General features: G+C 43.6%; 2 protein-coding genes across 4 annotated transcripts in view; one reads left to right on the top strand and one right to left on the bottom strand.

Moving 5' to 3' along the window:
* Window positions 1–5,296, top strand: part of ADAM12 (ADAM metallopeptidase domain 12) — a 330,218-nt gene extending 324,922 nt beyond the window's left edge. The window contains exon 23 of the mRNA XM_026010672.2: window positions 326–5,296. Within this exon, the coding sequence (XP_025866457.1) occupies window positions 326–386 (61 nt within the window). The 3' untranslated portion in view covers window positions 387–5,296. The remainder of the gene's footprint in view (window positions 1–325) is intronic.
* The window catches only part of FANK1 (fibronectin type III and ankyrin repeat domains 1), a 100,143-nt gene continuing 89,798 nt past the window's right edge, over window positions 5,150–15,494 (bottom strand). For 2 of the 3 annotated variants that reach the window (XM_072740376.1, XM_072740375.1), the window contains 5 exons: window positions 12,115–12,280; window positions 9,046–9,189; window positions 8,423–8,500; window positions 8,270–8,314; window positions 5,150–8,168 (listed from right to left, as the gene is read on the bottom strand). In XM_072740376.1, coding sequence (XP_072596477.1) covers window positions 8,115–8,168; window positions 8,270–8,314; window positions 8,423–8,500; window positions 9,046–9,189; window positions 12,115–12,280 — 487 coding nt within the window. In that variant the 3' untranslated portion in view covers window positions 5,150–8,114. The remainder of the gene's footprint in view (window positions 8,169–8,269; window positions 8,315–8,422; window positions 8,501–9,045; window positions 9,190–12,114; window positions 12,281–15,494) is intronic. The other variant, XM_072740374.1, reaches the window with a different exon arrangement.

Genomic DNA, 15,494 nt, shown 5'->3' with positions numbered 1-15,494 from the left:
TAGCGAAGGTTCGATTAGAGACGTGGCTTCTGTTTCTCTAGTGAGTGGGCGCCGTTCTAGGGGCAGCTCGCAGAAGGGACGGAGGGCGTTGGTGGGGGCTCGTCTAGTGGCCAGCTGGCACAAACGCCAGCAGTTCCGCAGCCTGGATCAGGGTCCCTCGGTGGGGCCCCACCACCCTGCCATATGCAGAGCCATCCGCACGGGGCTGGTCCCCAAGGCCCTGGAGGTCTGGCAAGGACACCCCGACAACCACAGACGTCCGTACCTATAGAGGCCGCCTGCAGGGCTGCCACCTACAATCTTGTTCTCTCTTCTCTCGCTGCAGACCTGTTCCGAGACACCCGCCTCAAGGGCCCAGGCCCCCCCACACCGCCTGTACTAAGTGAGAAGCAAGTTGACACCTTTTTTCAACAGTGAAGACAGAAGTTTGCACTATCTTTCAACTCCAGTTGGAGTTAGTTTTTTGTACCAACTTTTAGAATTTTTTTTTTAATGTTTAAAACACCATTATTTTAAGAATTTTGAGCTACTGCCGTCGGTGCTGTGCTGTGCTATGGTGCTCTGTATACTTGCTCAGGTACTTGTAAATTATTAATTTATGCCGATGTCTGTTGCAGTGCGGTGCGCTGTGGGAGGCATTTTTACCATCACTGAGTTTTCCACGGAAGGAAGGCTTGTGTGCTCTCAATAGTGAACTTGAACTATCCTGCTTTATGGGATTCTGGACAGGATGTTTACCTTTCTGATCGAGGCTTTATTGAAGAACGGTTCCCCAACCACCCATGGCTGTGGTTCTGGCACAGACGCAGCTCAGGAGACCCCAGGTAGAAACTTGAGGGATTCTCTGGAACCCCTGGTCTCAGCCCCGAGCCAGGGGCTTCAAGTCCAGGCGGCCTTGGGCCTTGTCACAGCTGACAGGCCAGCCCAGCAGCGGCCACACGTTGACGCTCCAGGATGGCAGGGAACACTCTGGCCCCTGGCCGGGAAGCTCTGGAGGGAATCTGGGTCACAGAAAGGAATTCTAAGGTGTGGCCACACCAGGCCAGAGCCTGGGACACGAGGCCAGGCAGAAACTTGACCTTGAGCTCGCTGGCCATTTGGAGAGCAGGCGAAGATCGTTGCTTTACAGAAACCCTGCCCTTCACCCGATTATTCAGAGTGGGAGGGGGTGGCGTCTCTACCGCCCGGCTACTGCCCAGAGGCTGCAAACCTGCACCCCCCTGTACTGTCGGGAGCGGAGCTAAGCAAATTACCACCGTGTCTTCTCAACCGTGATGCAGGGATTCTGTGTTCAGACAGACGGATGAGGCTTTCCATGGGACCGTAACGATGTTCAGATGTGGCCCAGTAACCAGATCTAGTGAATCAATTCTGTAGATATAAACAGCTTATTAAGAATTAGGCAGGCTCCCTCTGCCCACAAAAGTACAAGCAAACGGAATGCCGGGTGGCAGGCTGCCGTCCAGGGAGGACAAAGAATCCTAAGTTACTGGTTAGTTATTTGGGGGGCATTCTCTTTTCCCAGCTTGGCTGTGGGAATCCTAAGAAAAAAAAAGGGGGGGGTGTTCAGAGCTTATGCTAAAAATATCTTTTAAACACTTGCAACCTACCTGTTGATCATCACAGAATGTGATAAGAAAATGACGTTCCCAATCCTAAATATTCATGCAGCGCAGTCTTGGGCAGCAGCCCCTTCAACCTTTTACTCTTCAAAGGTCTGACTGGGGAGCTGTTTTCCCAAGGAGATCTTGAAGCCGCCTGTACTAATGGCATGAAAATTACAAAAACACTCAGACAAGGTAAAATGCCATTATGCCTCTGTCTTCTGCTGGGGTCATAGGTGACTCGTTTTCACATTCGAAGGCAATTGACAACAGTTCCGTAATTCACTCTGAGTGTTTTAAGATAAAGACTTCAGTTGGGGTCATTTCAACGGGTTTTCTGTGCCTTGAAGCGGAGAGACAAAATATACCAAGAATCGGTTTTCCTTCCAGAAAACAAGACTGCATTTAACTCTCCCGGTGTTCCCCGCTGTATCTAGGCAACATAGTATTCATGATCACAGAGAAAATAAATCCATGTCACAAACACACAAAAGGGAGCCCAGTCCTAATACATTCCACCTCCTATAGCATTTGTCTGTGTATCGTACAATTATTAATTTCTTAAAAAGGCAAAGCCACGTTAGACAGTATTACTGCTGATGAATGCCTACGGAATTACTGTAACTGATACTACATTTGATCATTGTAGCAAGGCAGGCCAAAACATATGCTATGGAAAAGTTTACAGAATTTTTATGGTGCATTATGTGGGTGTTGTCTTTACAGATGCCCAAATCCTTAGACCCATCATTTTAGCCCTTCCTCTTATTGTGAAGAAGAGGATGTGAAGGGGTTTTTTTTTTGTTTTTGTTTTTGTTTTTGTTTTTTTGTCTGTCCTTACCTAGAATTCCTGTAGCTTCCATTTCAGAGAATAGTTGGGTATTAAAGTTAACGCTGTGATCTTATACCATGTCGTCAATGGCCATGTAGGGGCTGCAGCTGATGACACATTCCTACCCCTACAGTACAAATTGCTTTTATAGAGAGGCATGCAAGTCATTTCTGGATAAGAATATGTTTAAGCCTAACAGCCCCTGATGATATACAGATCTTAAAGGAATAATACTTCCAAGATGCAGAATCAAATGAATATTTAGCAATAAGTTCCATTTTAATATAAAAGAACCAAGAGCCAGAGTTTCTTTTGGCGGAGCGGGGGTCGGGGGGGAGACATGGGAGGAAGGTGTACCTCTCCCTTTTTATATCCTTATCAATGATGGAAACAAAAACCAATACTTGTATTTTCATGGCAGTCTATTTTTAGTATTTTTTTAAATTTTTGTAGGCATGAATAAGAGTTGATTCGAGTTTATAAGGCCGTCAATGTGTCTAGACACAAAGCAGGCCCTGAGGGTAGTCGCTTTTCTTCTCCCCGTCTTGTTATAGTTGTAGGTTATGTGACCCCACTTACTGGGAAGTATAGGGCTAATCTTCCAGGCATTCCCTTTAAAAGTTTATCTCCTGAATTTTTTGGTAACAGTTTGTTTTGCTGACACATGGAGTCAGATGTGTAGCAACCAAGAGAAACAATGCATAACATTTTCCATTGTCAAAATATGCATACAGAGGTTACACTTCCCAGTGTGAATTTTTCCAGCTTACACATGTGGGATGACATCACAGAAACCACAAAAGCAACAAATTAAACTACATGAGAATAAATACTCCTGACTGGTCTCAGAGGGGACATCTTTATGCCTTCTTAACTTTATTACAAATTCTCAGGCTGAAACCGTAGGCCATTGTTCTCTCGCAAATCAATGCAACCCATCGCTGTAGCCCCTCAAAGAAAAGCAGGGAAAACTCTGATCAGTGGCGAGCTGTCCTCAGGAGCCTGTGGTCTCCCCTGGTGCTGCAGAGAGCCTGGTGCTGGGCCAGCGAGAGCGCCCGGGCACCTTCCTGCCATCTCTCAGTTGATGTTTACTAAGCATTCTGAGCCAATGCGGCCCTGACAACTGAAAGGGCAAGATGCCTGGGCAGTGGGGCCGGATCTTTCTCACGCAACCTGACCACCCCCCCTTTGGCAGTCTTTCCTCATGAGGCTTATTTCATTGAAAACTTCTGCAATGGAGGGCTCCCTTCTGTGTTCTGGGAGCAGCAAGCCCAGGGCAGGACTTGCTCTGGTGCTCCTTCCTCACTGCTGTCAATAGGACCCCAGCCAACCGGAAGTGACCCAGATAAACTTGATGCCGACCCTCCCCCAGAAGTCTCACGGTGCCTGTGCTGACCCTGTAGGTGTGACTCTGAGGCTGGGGACTTCATACACTATGGCTTGCTGGTGGGGGACAGTGCACGGACCACCTGTTCCCCTCCCTACCACCGCAGAGGCCTGCCCTAGGCTGCGACAGGTACCCCCATCACGACTCAGGAGCAGACCCATAAACACATCTGGATGCAGGCAGCTGAGGCTAATACATCTGTTTGCCTCTCACCACCCAGAGGCAAGTCCCCTTTCCAGACCAAACCCAGTGCCGATGCCCCTTCCCATGTGAGATATCTCTGCCATCAGAGCCAACTCAGGTCAGCCAAAGTGGGGGCTGTGGGAGGGTGTCACTACCACCCCCCCAGCCCCCCCTTCTCCAGAGTGGCGATCTAAAGCAAGCCCACCAGCTACGCCCCAGCTTTGAATCCAGCAGAGCCCCTCCTACAGGCACATCACCCCCTAGAAAATCAGTTTATCTATGAGGGCACAGTTCTCTTGACTCACTCCATAGTTCCTGTTGACATCTGTTCCTTTAAAACCTATTTGGAAGCTGCAGTGGTGATACACATTACACACTAAGAAAGATTCGTGAGTCCCAGGCTAAGAACCATTTATGTGCAGTAAGGATGCTTCCAGAAGCCATTTACCTACACATGGATGGAAATCCCCTCTTTAACTCTTGGGACAGCAGTGGCAGCTGACGGTCCAGCCATAAGAGTCGACTTCATAGGAGAAAAACTAGGAGACAAAACACCGCATATAAAATTGTTATAACATTCAATAATGGGTAGTGATAGCCTGGAGATTTACCACATAGTGAAAGAAATTCTCACTGGGATTCAGCTCTTCCAGGTTGAATATTCTGGAACCCATCCTGATTTTCCACATCATCTGCAAAAAACATGTCTTATGTTCCCCCTGTGAGTTTCCTTCCCGAAAATAATTTAGTCCTCCATTTAAGCGCAGTTTAAATCCAGACAAAATAATAAATATCCTGTGATCCTTTTAGTTTTACAAAGAACTAAAAGGACATCTATGTTCATGGCCTATAAGCAAGTACATAAGGAGGGCAGTGATAGAAAAAAAATGTATCAAATTAGAAAATCCTCTAAGAGTCCAAGGCGGGATGAGTAATAGCAGAGCTGATGGTTCTCTTTTACCTTCTATCAGGTCAAATTGGGAGGTTGTAGGGAAGACCCATGGTTTAAACGTGTGTGGCAACTGTTAAACTCTCAGAACACTTGGCTACAGGCCATTCAGCGCAGTACAGTTACAGCTACTAAACAAACCATTTCGTCAAGTTCACAGAGCTTCATCCATTTATAATGCTTCAGTTTGCTCATTTCTTTTCACATACCCTTTATGTTACAGCCTGTTACTTTTGTACACGTTTCTCATATTGGGGTTCTACAGGTAACAACCTATTTCCGTAGAGAAAGTCATTGTTAAGAATATTATATCCAATAAATGGTATACAGGTAAACATAAAGACGTGTCTCGTTCCTTACTGACAAGGTCACAAAAACGGGGAAAGGGAAATCCCCATCCCTAAATCACCCATTTATAGAGGCACAAGGAAATTCTGGGACAGTCCAGAAGAAACGAAAACGAGTGGCGGTCAGGGCCCAGACACTGCCAGTCTACCTGAACCGGTTAGATGATGGCATAAGAAAGAAGGTGCCTTTTAACATACATAAGAGTGGGGAGGTGGGATTGGGTGGGTGGGTGGGTGGGAGGGACCACATTACTTGTTTTGAACAACATAAGTGTATAACCTATCAGAATAATTTTTTTTGAAAACTCAATTTACAAAAGAGAGAAACTCAAAAAAAGCAAGCACGCAGAAGTTGAAACATTGATATCAGACTTATCCAGGATGAAAATCTAAGTGTAATGGAAATTTATAAAATTCTGAAAAAATAGAATCCAACTTCATAAAGAACTACAGAAAATACAATGAAAAATAGATATGTAGAATGGTAACAAGGGGTCTTTATTATTACCACCTACTACCCATGTCAAAGCAAGGAGACAAAAAATAAGTACCTGGAAGACCTCAGTTAATAATGTAATCAAATGGATATGGATCATATTGAGATTCTTCAAACATACAGAATATGCCTTCTTTCAAAGTACCTCTGAAAAAGAAAACTACCTACACAGAACTGTATATAAAACTATATATATATAAATTTTATATATTAAGCCACAAAGTAAAACTCACATTCCAAATGGTACAACAAACTATGGGTTGCTTCTTTGGGAAAATTAAAACACAAGACAAATCACTAATCTCACTCAGGAAAGATCAAAAGCACATATGCAAAGCATATGAACACAAAGAATCCAGCAGTCCACTGTAACCCATGAGATGATCTCAGAAATACAAGGATGGTTTGATTATCTTAAAATCTAATCATTCATCAAATTGACAGATTTTCAGGAAATATGCCATATTAGGATTACCAGAGACCCTGAAAAGACATTTGAAAAAATTCAGTGTCCCTGAGTTTTTAAAGACCTGAGTAAGGCCAGAAACCACAGGACTTGAGAAATGTGAAGGCTATTTGTGGAAAATTAACCTCACAAACTTAGGACCTTATAAGCAGTCGTTGTTGGCTAAACTGCACTGCAATCGCAAGGCACTCTTAAATTTCAGTGGCTTATACCATGAGAGGATTATTTCTTACTTGCCCATCAAATGTCCATCCCTGGGTGAGCTCTGGCTCTGCCTCCAGACCCTGGGCTAATGGGGAGCCTCTACTTGAGTCACAGCTGGTCTTGTGGCAAAAGAGACACATGGGGATTCTTAAAACTTCTGCTCAGTGGGGCAGGAGCCATCTCTGTTAACATTTCAGTGACCAAAGTCACCCCATTATATGGCCAGGGCTCCCTCCCATCAGGAGGCTGGGACAATGTTGCCAAGAGTTCATCAACGAGAAGGGATGTATACTCTTGCCACAGAGGAGGCTTGGGAATAGGATCTACAATAGACTGAGATTGAAATTAAGCTGAATATCAACAATGACTGGGGTGAGGAGGGAAAGTTGTGGAAAGTTGTGACTATGCTTTGATTTTGAGAAAGATTTAAAAAGTCAATCTAGCGAATTTAAAGGAATACACATTTGTACAGATGGTAAAAGACTCATGAGGTGTGTAAAGAGAGGGCGATCTATGACCCACAGATCCAATTCCTGAGGTGGATGTTCTACAAGCATAGAATATAGAATAAAGCTGAGAATTGCCAATATCAATGCAATTGACTGCGCTTTTTCTCTGTGCCCTTTCCCCAAAGCTTTGGAGCTTTTATTGCCTTGTAATCGGGCTTTCTTTATGGGGAAATTTCCACTCCCGTGTGGACCTTTATAGCTGGTCGTCTTCTGGGGCCAAGTTAACCACTTTGGAGACACAAAATGCAGGTGATCTGCTGGTTCACTGGGCTCATTCTTACAAATGAGTTCAAGCTCCCGCACACGAGTGTCTCAGCTCCTAACCAGCTGACGTAGCTGTGGTTCCTTCCTACTTGTCTTCCAACAGTGTGATCAGCATCAAAAACCTCTCCACTCTAGAGGCAAACTTTAATATACTTGTCTTTGGCAAAGTCATCAGCATGCCAGCAGGCTGGGTCCTTCACTGTCAGGGCAGAAGGGTATGCAAACACATTCTCAGACAGGTCTGTTCAAAAAAGAATGACCCTCCACCAGATACCTCTAAGAGAGTGGAATCAGGGTCTTGAAATATGGGGGGGGGGGTTGTTTTTGCTTTTTTTACTTTGATGTGTGGCCAACAGCTGAGGAGAAAACTTAACGCGTGGCCTCCTGGGCTTTCAGGAGGAGTGTCACTCCAGAAGGGAACACCAGCCTGCCAACACAGCCTGGAAGGCCTGAAGTCAGGAGGGGAGGTCATAATTGAAAACACATGAGGGGAAGAATGTCCACAAGGTCCCAGAGTGGCTCAGAGGACAGCTTGGAGGAGGGACAGGGGCGGGAAGTGAAGACCCATGTACGTTTGTACAGCTCCAGTACATAAATATTTTGTTTCGTGTCTAACTCCAAGAGGCACAAGTGCAAGCAAACATCCCCACGCTGCAGACGCCCAATGATGACACCACAGGCGCACGTGCTTAGGGAAAAAGATGTATTTCAAACTGGGAACAGTTGTACGTTACAAAAAGTCACTGTGAATCTAAATAAATAATCAAATGTATAGCCTCCAAGATGCAGAATTTCATCTCTAGCTCAACGGTCGCATTGAACTTTGTTTCGCTTGGGCTTTCGGAGTGAGTAGCGCCCTGGCCAGCAGACGGACTACTTCTTTGCCGCGTGGGTTTTTTTCCTTTCTTCCAACAAGGAGACCACGTTCTAGATCAACAGAAACAGGGGAGTGTAGTCCAAGGGCTGCCGTTATTTTTTTTTTTAAGTATCATAAAATTAGCCTTGAAAATCAGAAAGAACATCCCAACCTGTCTGTCAAAAACTCTGGCCATCTCTAGCACACCTTTGCCAAACTGAAAGTGAAAACAACAAAAATTATACACACACACGCACACACATATATATATATATGGAACTTTCTCCACCAGGGAAAGGCTTTAGATAAAGATTAAGTTACTTACCTCATTCTTTACAGTTGCATCTGCCCCTTTGTCAAGAAGTAGCTGGACTAACTCCTCGTGATTATTTAACACAGCCACCTGAGAAACGGAAGACAGTGGGGTGTGAGGGAGTCTGCTGCTCCCGCAGAGGGCGAGGCCGGCGGCCAGGGTGGACCCCGTGCAGGCGGGCCTGGGGACGTCGGCCGGAGGCTTTCTCAAGAAGGCAGAGCCAGCCAAGGCCACCGTGGCTTCGTACCACACGTGTGCTCTCACTCTAGAGCCATCCCAAGTGCCAGGAAAATGGAAGTGGAATCCACCTTCCTCTGCGCTTCAATGACACGAGAAACACTAGGCCAGACCAGCACAAGAAAGCAGCGCGTTCCTTGTCGGAACAGATCTGCTAGGATGCTACGATGGCCCAGGGGACTGGGGCTGGTAAGCTTTAAAGAAATAGTTGTAAAAAGACAACAAAAATATTGTAGTGACATTATCGTGCCTTTTTTAACAGGCCAGCAGGGAATATACAGGCAGCCAAAAGCCAGCGCTCGTACATGGCTCAGTTCACAAGAATTGCCTGATTATAGAAGCAGCTCTGACCTTAATTCCATACACAAAGCCAGGCTGTTTTCTGAAGAGTGGCATACCATTAGAGGGGTCTTTCCATCTTTGTCTTTCATGTTCACGTCCGCTCCAGCTTCAATCAGCAGAGAGGCTACCCTCTGGTTTCCTGAGACAGCAGAGACTCTCATGAGTGGGGTCCATCCTGAGCCTGTGTCCGCAGCGTCTACCTTTATGCCAGAGGAAGAGCTGCTCTTAGTCCAGTCTCTTTTCCTTAAAAATAGTCATCAGAAACTTATAAAGGAATATTTAGTTGCCCAAACTCCCCGGACTTGGAGAGCCGGTTAGGATCGAGGGGACGGTGCTAACATAACCCACGTTCACACGCAGTGAGAAGCTGTGTTAGGACCTCACGGGGTGCTGAGAGGCCCCAGGACATCCCACTGGCACCTCCACCTACATTTTGTTAAAGTGGTTGAAAGATGGGGGCACCTGGCTGGCTCAGTCGGTTAAGCATCTGCCTTCAGCTCAGGTCATGATCTTGGGGTCCTGGGATCGAGTCCCATATCAGGTGCCCTGCTGGGGTGGGGGCGGAGTCTGCTTCTCCCTCTGCCCCTCCCCCTGCTCATGCGCTCACTCACACTCTTTCTCTCTAGTGAATTTTTTAAAAAAGGGTGCAAGATGGGATAGAGAAATGAACCATCCTACTCTTAGCTCCACGAGAAGTCCCTACCTTAGTTTCTCTTGACTAACTTTCCTCCCTTTTTAAAAAGTTTATTTTGTTCACTTCTAAGTATCTCTGTAAGCAGCTTTAAATCCTTTCTGGAGCCAGATGTTAATATGTAGACACACTTGTCAACAAGCAGGAGAACTACAGGTCCAACAAACACAAAGCAACCAGATTTACTACATAAATTCCAATATGAAGTTAGCCAACCTAATACTTCTCCAAACTTAATCTGACTAGTAATGAGATGGCCATTTCCCAGTAATCCAGTGATTGAGATCTCTCAACGTCGTTTTAAAAGCCACAGTCTAGAATAAGAAAATGTAAATGGTGCCTCCCCAGTTTCAGTGAAGGACTCACCAATCCATGAAGAATGACTCTAAATATATATACACGTGTGCGTGCACACACGCACGCCCACAAACACACACATCCCTAATTCTGTTACAGAAGAATTACTCAGACATGTTAGTAAAACACCAGAATGGAATATCAAACCAAGAACTGCCAAAAGGTCCCTGGGATGTTTCAGGTTATTTATATGTATGAGATTATCCACTCGACATCATTAGGATTTGCAGTTCTTTCTCATGCAAATAACAAATAACCTTTGAGCAGCAGAACTCCATTATGTTTAAATAATAAAATCATCGCCTTGTTTTACATGGTGCTTTATGTGGTCTTTGGTGAACTTTCACCCCCATTTTCTCTTTTGGGGGTTAAATGGGGTAGATGCTTTTATTGCTGGTCTACAGGTGATTAAACTAAATCTCAGAGAAATCAAAGGCCTTTCCTGAGGTCACGTGGCTCATTTGATGTAGAGATGGTTCCCCAAGCAAGTCAGTCACTGTCAGTATGAAATTATGTTCAAGACTGGTGGCCACAATGCCCGGCTTGGGATCCCAGATGCCTCCTACCGGCACCCTAACATTGGGTGGCCTGTCTGCCAAGAACAGGGAGGGGCACTCCTGGTGACATCACCTATCTGCCACCAGCCAACCATGGATATCTCCAGTGGCAACATACATGTAGCTCTAGTGCTATTGATTTACCCACAAATCAGTGTGTTCTTATCTGAAGCCCAGAAAGTCTAGGTTTCCAAAATTACTGTATTTAAGTGTTCATGCCAGAGATCTGCCCTTCTTTCAGCAAAGGCCAAACTTCATTTTTCACTACAGAGTTTTACTGGGACCAAAGCATGAGCAGAGTTCACCATAAACCAAACAAGAAGACTGTGGCTCTTGCCACCACACAAGGTAGGTGCGGCCCCACCCTTCCAGCGAGGTCCACATGCTAATCCTTCTGACCTCTTATGTGTCTCTCTAAAAGGGAAAAAACAAAACAAAAAAAAAAAAAAAACAAAAAACAAAAACAAAAAACAAAAAAATACAAGAAATGTAATAAAAAGTAACCACTGAGATTTTCCTTCAAGGGTTCCTTTCTTCAGCCTTCTGCTGGCAGCGGCAGGAAACCAGTGAGACCCCACAATTAAGTCTTGCTTTCCCCTCAATCACACTTCAGAGACAAGCTAGAACAAATCTGCTAACATCTTCCAGGAGACATGACTCTCCTCAATTTGAGTTTATTTTCCAGGTCATCAGTTTAATTTCTCCATACTCTACACCATCTGGCAGTCTCAATTAGGATAGCATTCTGCTTACCATTCCTTATTTCCATGCCTTGAAATTTTTATTTAACTTCTCTCAAGTCTTGAACTAAAGTTCTCAAAGTTATCAGCAGTCACCATAATTGAGCTAATTCTGTTTACTCATCTTCAAACAGCTACAGAAGTCCAAACAACGCCGGTTCTATTTGCTATCAAATCTGTACTTTCCGATAACATGAAACCAAAAGGATACCCACGTGCCCGCTTCAAGGTAAAGGCACGCGGAGCTGCTCTGCTTGTGATATGGTCAGTTTGCTCTTCAGAAAGGTTTTGCGAAGACTGAAATCTTTAAAGCAAACCACAAATAAAAATAGTCTAAGAGCAGTAAGAAGTACTACGACTGTAAGAGTTCTTGACATCTTGTGTCTGCAAGCACCTAGGATAGCAACAGGCACACGGCAGGTGCTCAGTAAAGCTTTGTGGACAGATTGAACAGAGACACAATGAGTGAATGAACAGAGGAATAAACAAAGCAGAAGCATCATCAGTTCCAGCTCTGGATTCAGCAGGGTTTTTTTTTTTTTCCTACACAGAACAAACTTCCATGATGATCTAAAGCCTCACTATCCTATCAATTCTATGATGATCTTTCTTTCCCAGGGCTTCAGGAAACTTCTTACTGATAAGTCAGACAACTTTCTGCAGCATTTTTAAGTTCAGCTAATCAAAGGCATCCACATAAGGCTGTTTCTCCTAAACCCTGTGGAATGGCGCTGCAAGGTCTTGATGCCGCATGCGTGGCTGGGAAGGAAGATCCCGTACCTCACAGCCGTCTTTTATCATCCACTCGATCACACTGCAGTGGCCTCCATCTGCAGCCCAGTGCAGAGCAGTGCAGCCTCCTAGGTCTCTGGTCTCCCAAGAAGCGCCGTGTCTTCGGAGATATTTCACAACATCTAGGTGTCCCGCGTAGCACGCAAGCATCAGACTGTAATATATGGAAGCAGCAGCAATAACTCTAAGTGCACTCACCAAACTCAGGTCCTCGTTTTACCCTGCCTGGCTTAAACCAAGAAGTCCTAATGTGAGTGGAAAGCCATGAAAGTTATTCATATAAAATGTTGTGTCCAGGATGCCTGGGTGGCTCAGCAGTTAAGCATCTGCCTTCAGCTAAGGGCGTGATCCTGGAGTCCCGGGATCAAGTCCTGTGTTGGGCTCCCTGCATGGAGCCTGCCTGTGTCTCTGCCTCTCTCTCTCTCTCTCTCTCTCTCTCTCTCTCTTTCATGAATAAATAAAAAATAAAATGCTGTGTCCATCAACTGATGGACAGATAAACAAAATGTGGCACATCAATACAATGAAATATGCTTGGGCCTTAAAAAAAGGAAAAAGAAATACTGATATTATGTACAACATGAATGAACCTTAAGACATCACACTAAATAAAAGCTGGACACAAAAGGCTACATATCGTTGGATGCTGTTTACCTGAAATGACTAAAACTGGCAAATCCATGGGGGCAGAACTGGCAGTTTAGCTATTTCCAGGGGCTGGGGGAGAAGATACAAGGAGTGACTGCCAGTAAGTACAGGGCTTCTTCCAGGGTTAATTAACAATGTTCTGGAATTAGACGGTAGTGGCAGTTGCACAGTTTTGTTAATATAGTCTTTAAGCGCCGAATTTTAAAGGAATGGATAAATTATATCTCAAACAAAAGGAATCACTGTAACTGAGTAAAATATTGGACTTTAAAACATCCATGAGTCTGTGAAGCTATTCAAAAAAGAGGGAAGGAAAATACTCATCGACCTTATTACAGATGGCTATTAAGCCAATTCCATACTCTTAAATGTTGGTATTTAAGGAAAATAATTAAACATTTACTCTGCCTTTATGGAATAAAATGTAGTCCATCCTCCCTTGATGAGGGAAAGCCCTTTTCGTAGAAGCCTGCCAGCTAATCAATGTGGGAGGAAATGTGGAATCAGAAAAATCATACTTTTACAATTCCCAATTAAATCATTGATCTGGGAAAGGACCATCACTCGATGCTAAAATTCTTGGGTGAAAGGTTAATGGAGAACAGGATATTCACACCATGATTCCTCCATAGATTATTTGCTAATTTTAATGGGAAACTGTATCTTTACAAAGGAGAGGTTTAGCTATACCACTCTAACCAAATGATCAAACCTAGAATCAGCAGCTGTGGGACAACATGCATTCCTGAAGGATGTGGCCTGGAGCCACACCACCAGCTCTGAAGTGTTCTTGCTAAAAATGTTAACCTGCTTCAAATCAAGCCTTTAAACCTAATTTTAACTTTATTGGCAATTAAGGGACAAATGAACAAGTTAAACACCGCCTCCACAACTAGGAGACAATGAAGCATCTCAAGGACATAGGGCATTCTATAGGACAATTGGTCTGGTCTCCTCAAAAGGAGGAAGAGAAACAAATATTTAAACCAAAATAATGGATAGAGGACCAGACTAGAATAAGAGACTAAACAGAACCAGCTGCAACACGTGAGCCTTAGTTGGATCATGGTCTTTCCCCATACCCCCAAGTACCCCAGATAGAGCCATGAAGACTTTCTAGAGGACAAGTGGGGAGACTGGGGCATGAATGACTGGGGCATCAATGGTGTCAGCGAATTTGCGTGAAGTATGGGAAGTGTGATGATGATATGATGGCTATGCAGGTTGACGTCCCTGTTTTTAAGAGATAACGTATTGAAATATGAATGGTAGAGGATTATAATGCCTATTAACACTGAAATGGGCAAGCAGGGGGGCAAAGTTAAGAAAAATTAGAGAAGCAAATAGGGCAAAATGCTGACAGCTGCCAAACCGAAGCGGTGAGTATATAGAAATTTATCGTACTATTCTTCCAATTTTTCTGAATGTTTGAACTTTTCAAAATAAAGAGCTGGGGGAGCGGGGCGAGAAGGCAGTCTTCCCAATAGGGAAATTCTATAAAGTCTCTGAGTGAAAAATAGAGTGGGGTCCAGCTCTGAGGTCCAAGCCTGGGCTGGAATGGAACCTGATGTCCACATCTCTGTATGCTTAATGCAAATGTTTAAGGCTCCCTGTAGATGCATTGCTTTCTAGAGAGGCTATGACAATTTACAATTTTATCAACTGCACCTAAAAGTGTCTATTTTACTCACCTATACCAACACTATCTCTTAATTAACTATATGAAAGTTTTTAATTTTTTTATTACTGGCAATTTTGCATATTAATTTATTCTGCTATGAATTGTCTTTTTGTGTAAACTGCTCCTTTCTACTGTGTATCTTTAGGGGAGGGGGTGTATGTGTATCTGCTCTATATTAAATATGCCAATCATTGGTCTATAATATATTTGCAAATCTCTCCCCAGACTACCCTTAACTTTGTAATTAAGGTTTTAAAAATGTTTTATGTACTTTTAATCTCCTTAGTGATTTATTTCAATGATTTTGCCTTTCCCATTATAAGATTAGACACACATATGCTGTGTTTTCTATGGTTCTGTCTTATACGTTTAATTCTTAATTCACCTGGAATTTATTTTGATGCATGCTATAGAAGGCCAGAATTTAACTTTTTTTCTTCAAATAGCCTTTTTTTCCCCTAACCTCTTCCTCATTTGTTTGTGTTGCTCCCCTCGTCCCATGTTAAGTCCTTACATATATGGAGACCTCTTTCTAGTTGATTCTATACATCTTTTTTTCAATTATTTGTACCAGTACCTCACTAAGTACTATAATTTGATAAGTCATTTTAATAACTGTCAAAAGCCGTTCCACATTTCTCTCCAACAAAATTAATAGCTGGTATCATCCATTTATTCTTTTGGGTAAGTTTCGAGCCCATCATTTTGATGGGCTCCCAAGTATAATTCCATTTGGGGCTATACTGGATCTATATATTAATTTAGAAAAACTGAAAATTTTACAGTCTTTGATCTTGTCCATTCTGGCATATGGTATAGGTCCCTTTTAAATCTTTATATCTCTCAGTAATTTTTATAGGTTTTTTGACACAAATTTCTCATGGAAGTGAGATATTTATTCTATTTTGTTTCCCTCATTATATTTACTGATTATTGCTGTTATTTAAGAAACACTTTTTTTGTTTTGTAGCTGGCCACTATTCTCCCAAGCCTCCTTATTAAGACCAAGTATTTGAAAGTAGATTTTCTTGGATCCTGC

Source organism: Vulpes vulpes, chromosome 15, assembly GCF_048418805.1.
Source record: "Vulpes vulpes isolate BD-2025 chromosome 15, VulVul3, whole genome shotgun sequence".
Classification (NCBI taxonomy): domain Eukaryota; kingdom Metazoa; phylum Chordata; class Mammalia; order Carnivora; family Canidae; genus Vulpes; species Vulpes vulpes.
This window is presented reverse-complemented; position numbering and strand designations above follow the sequence as displayed.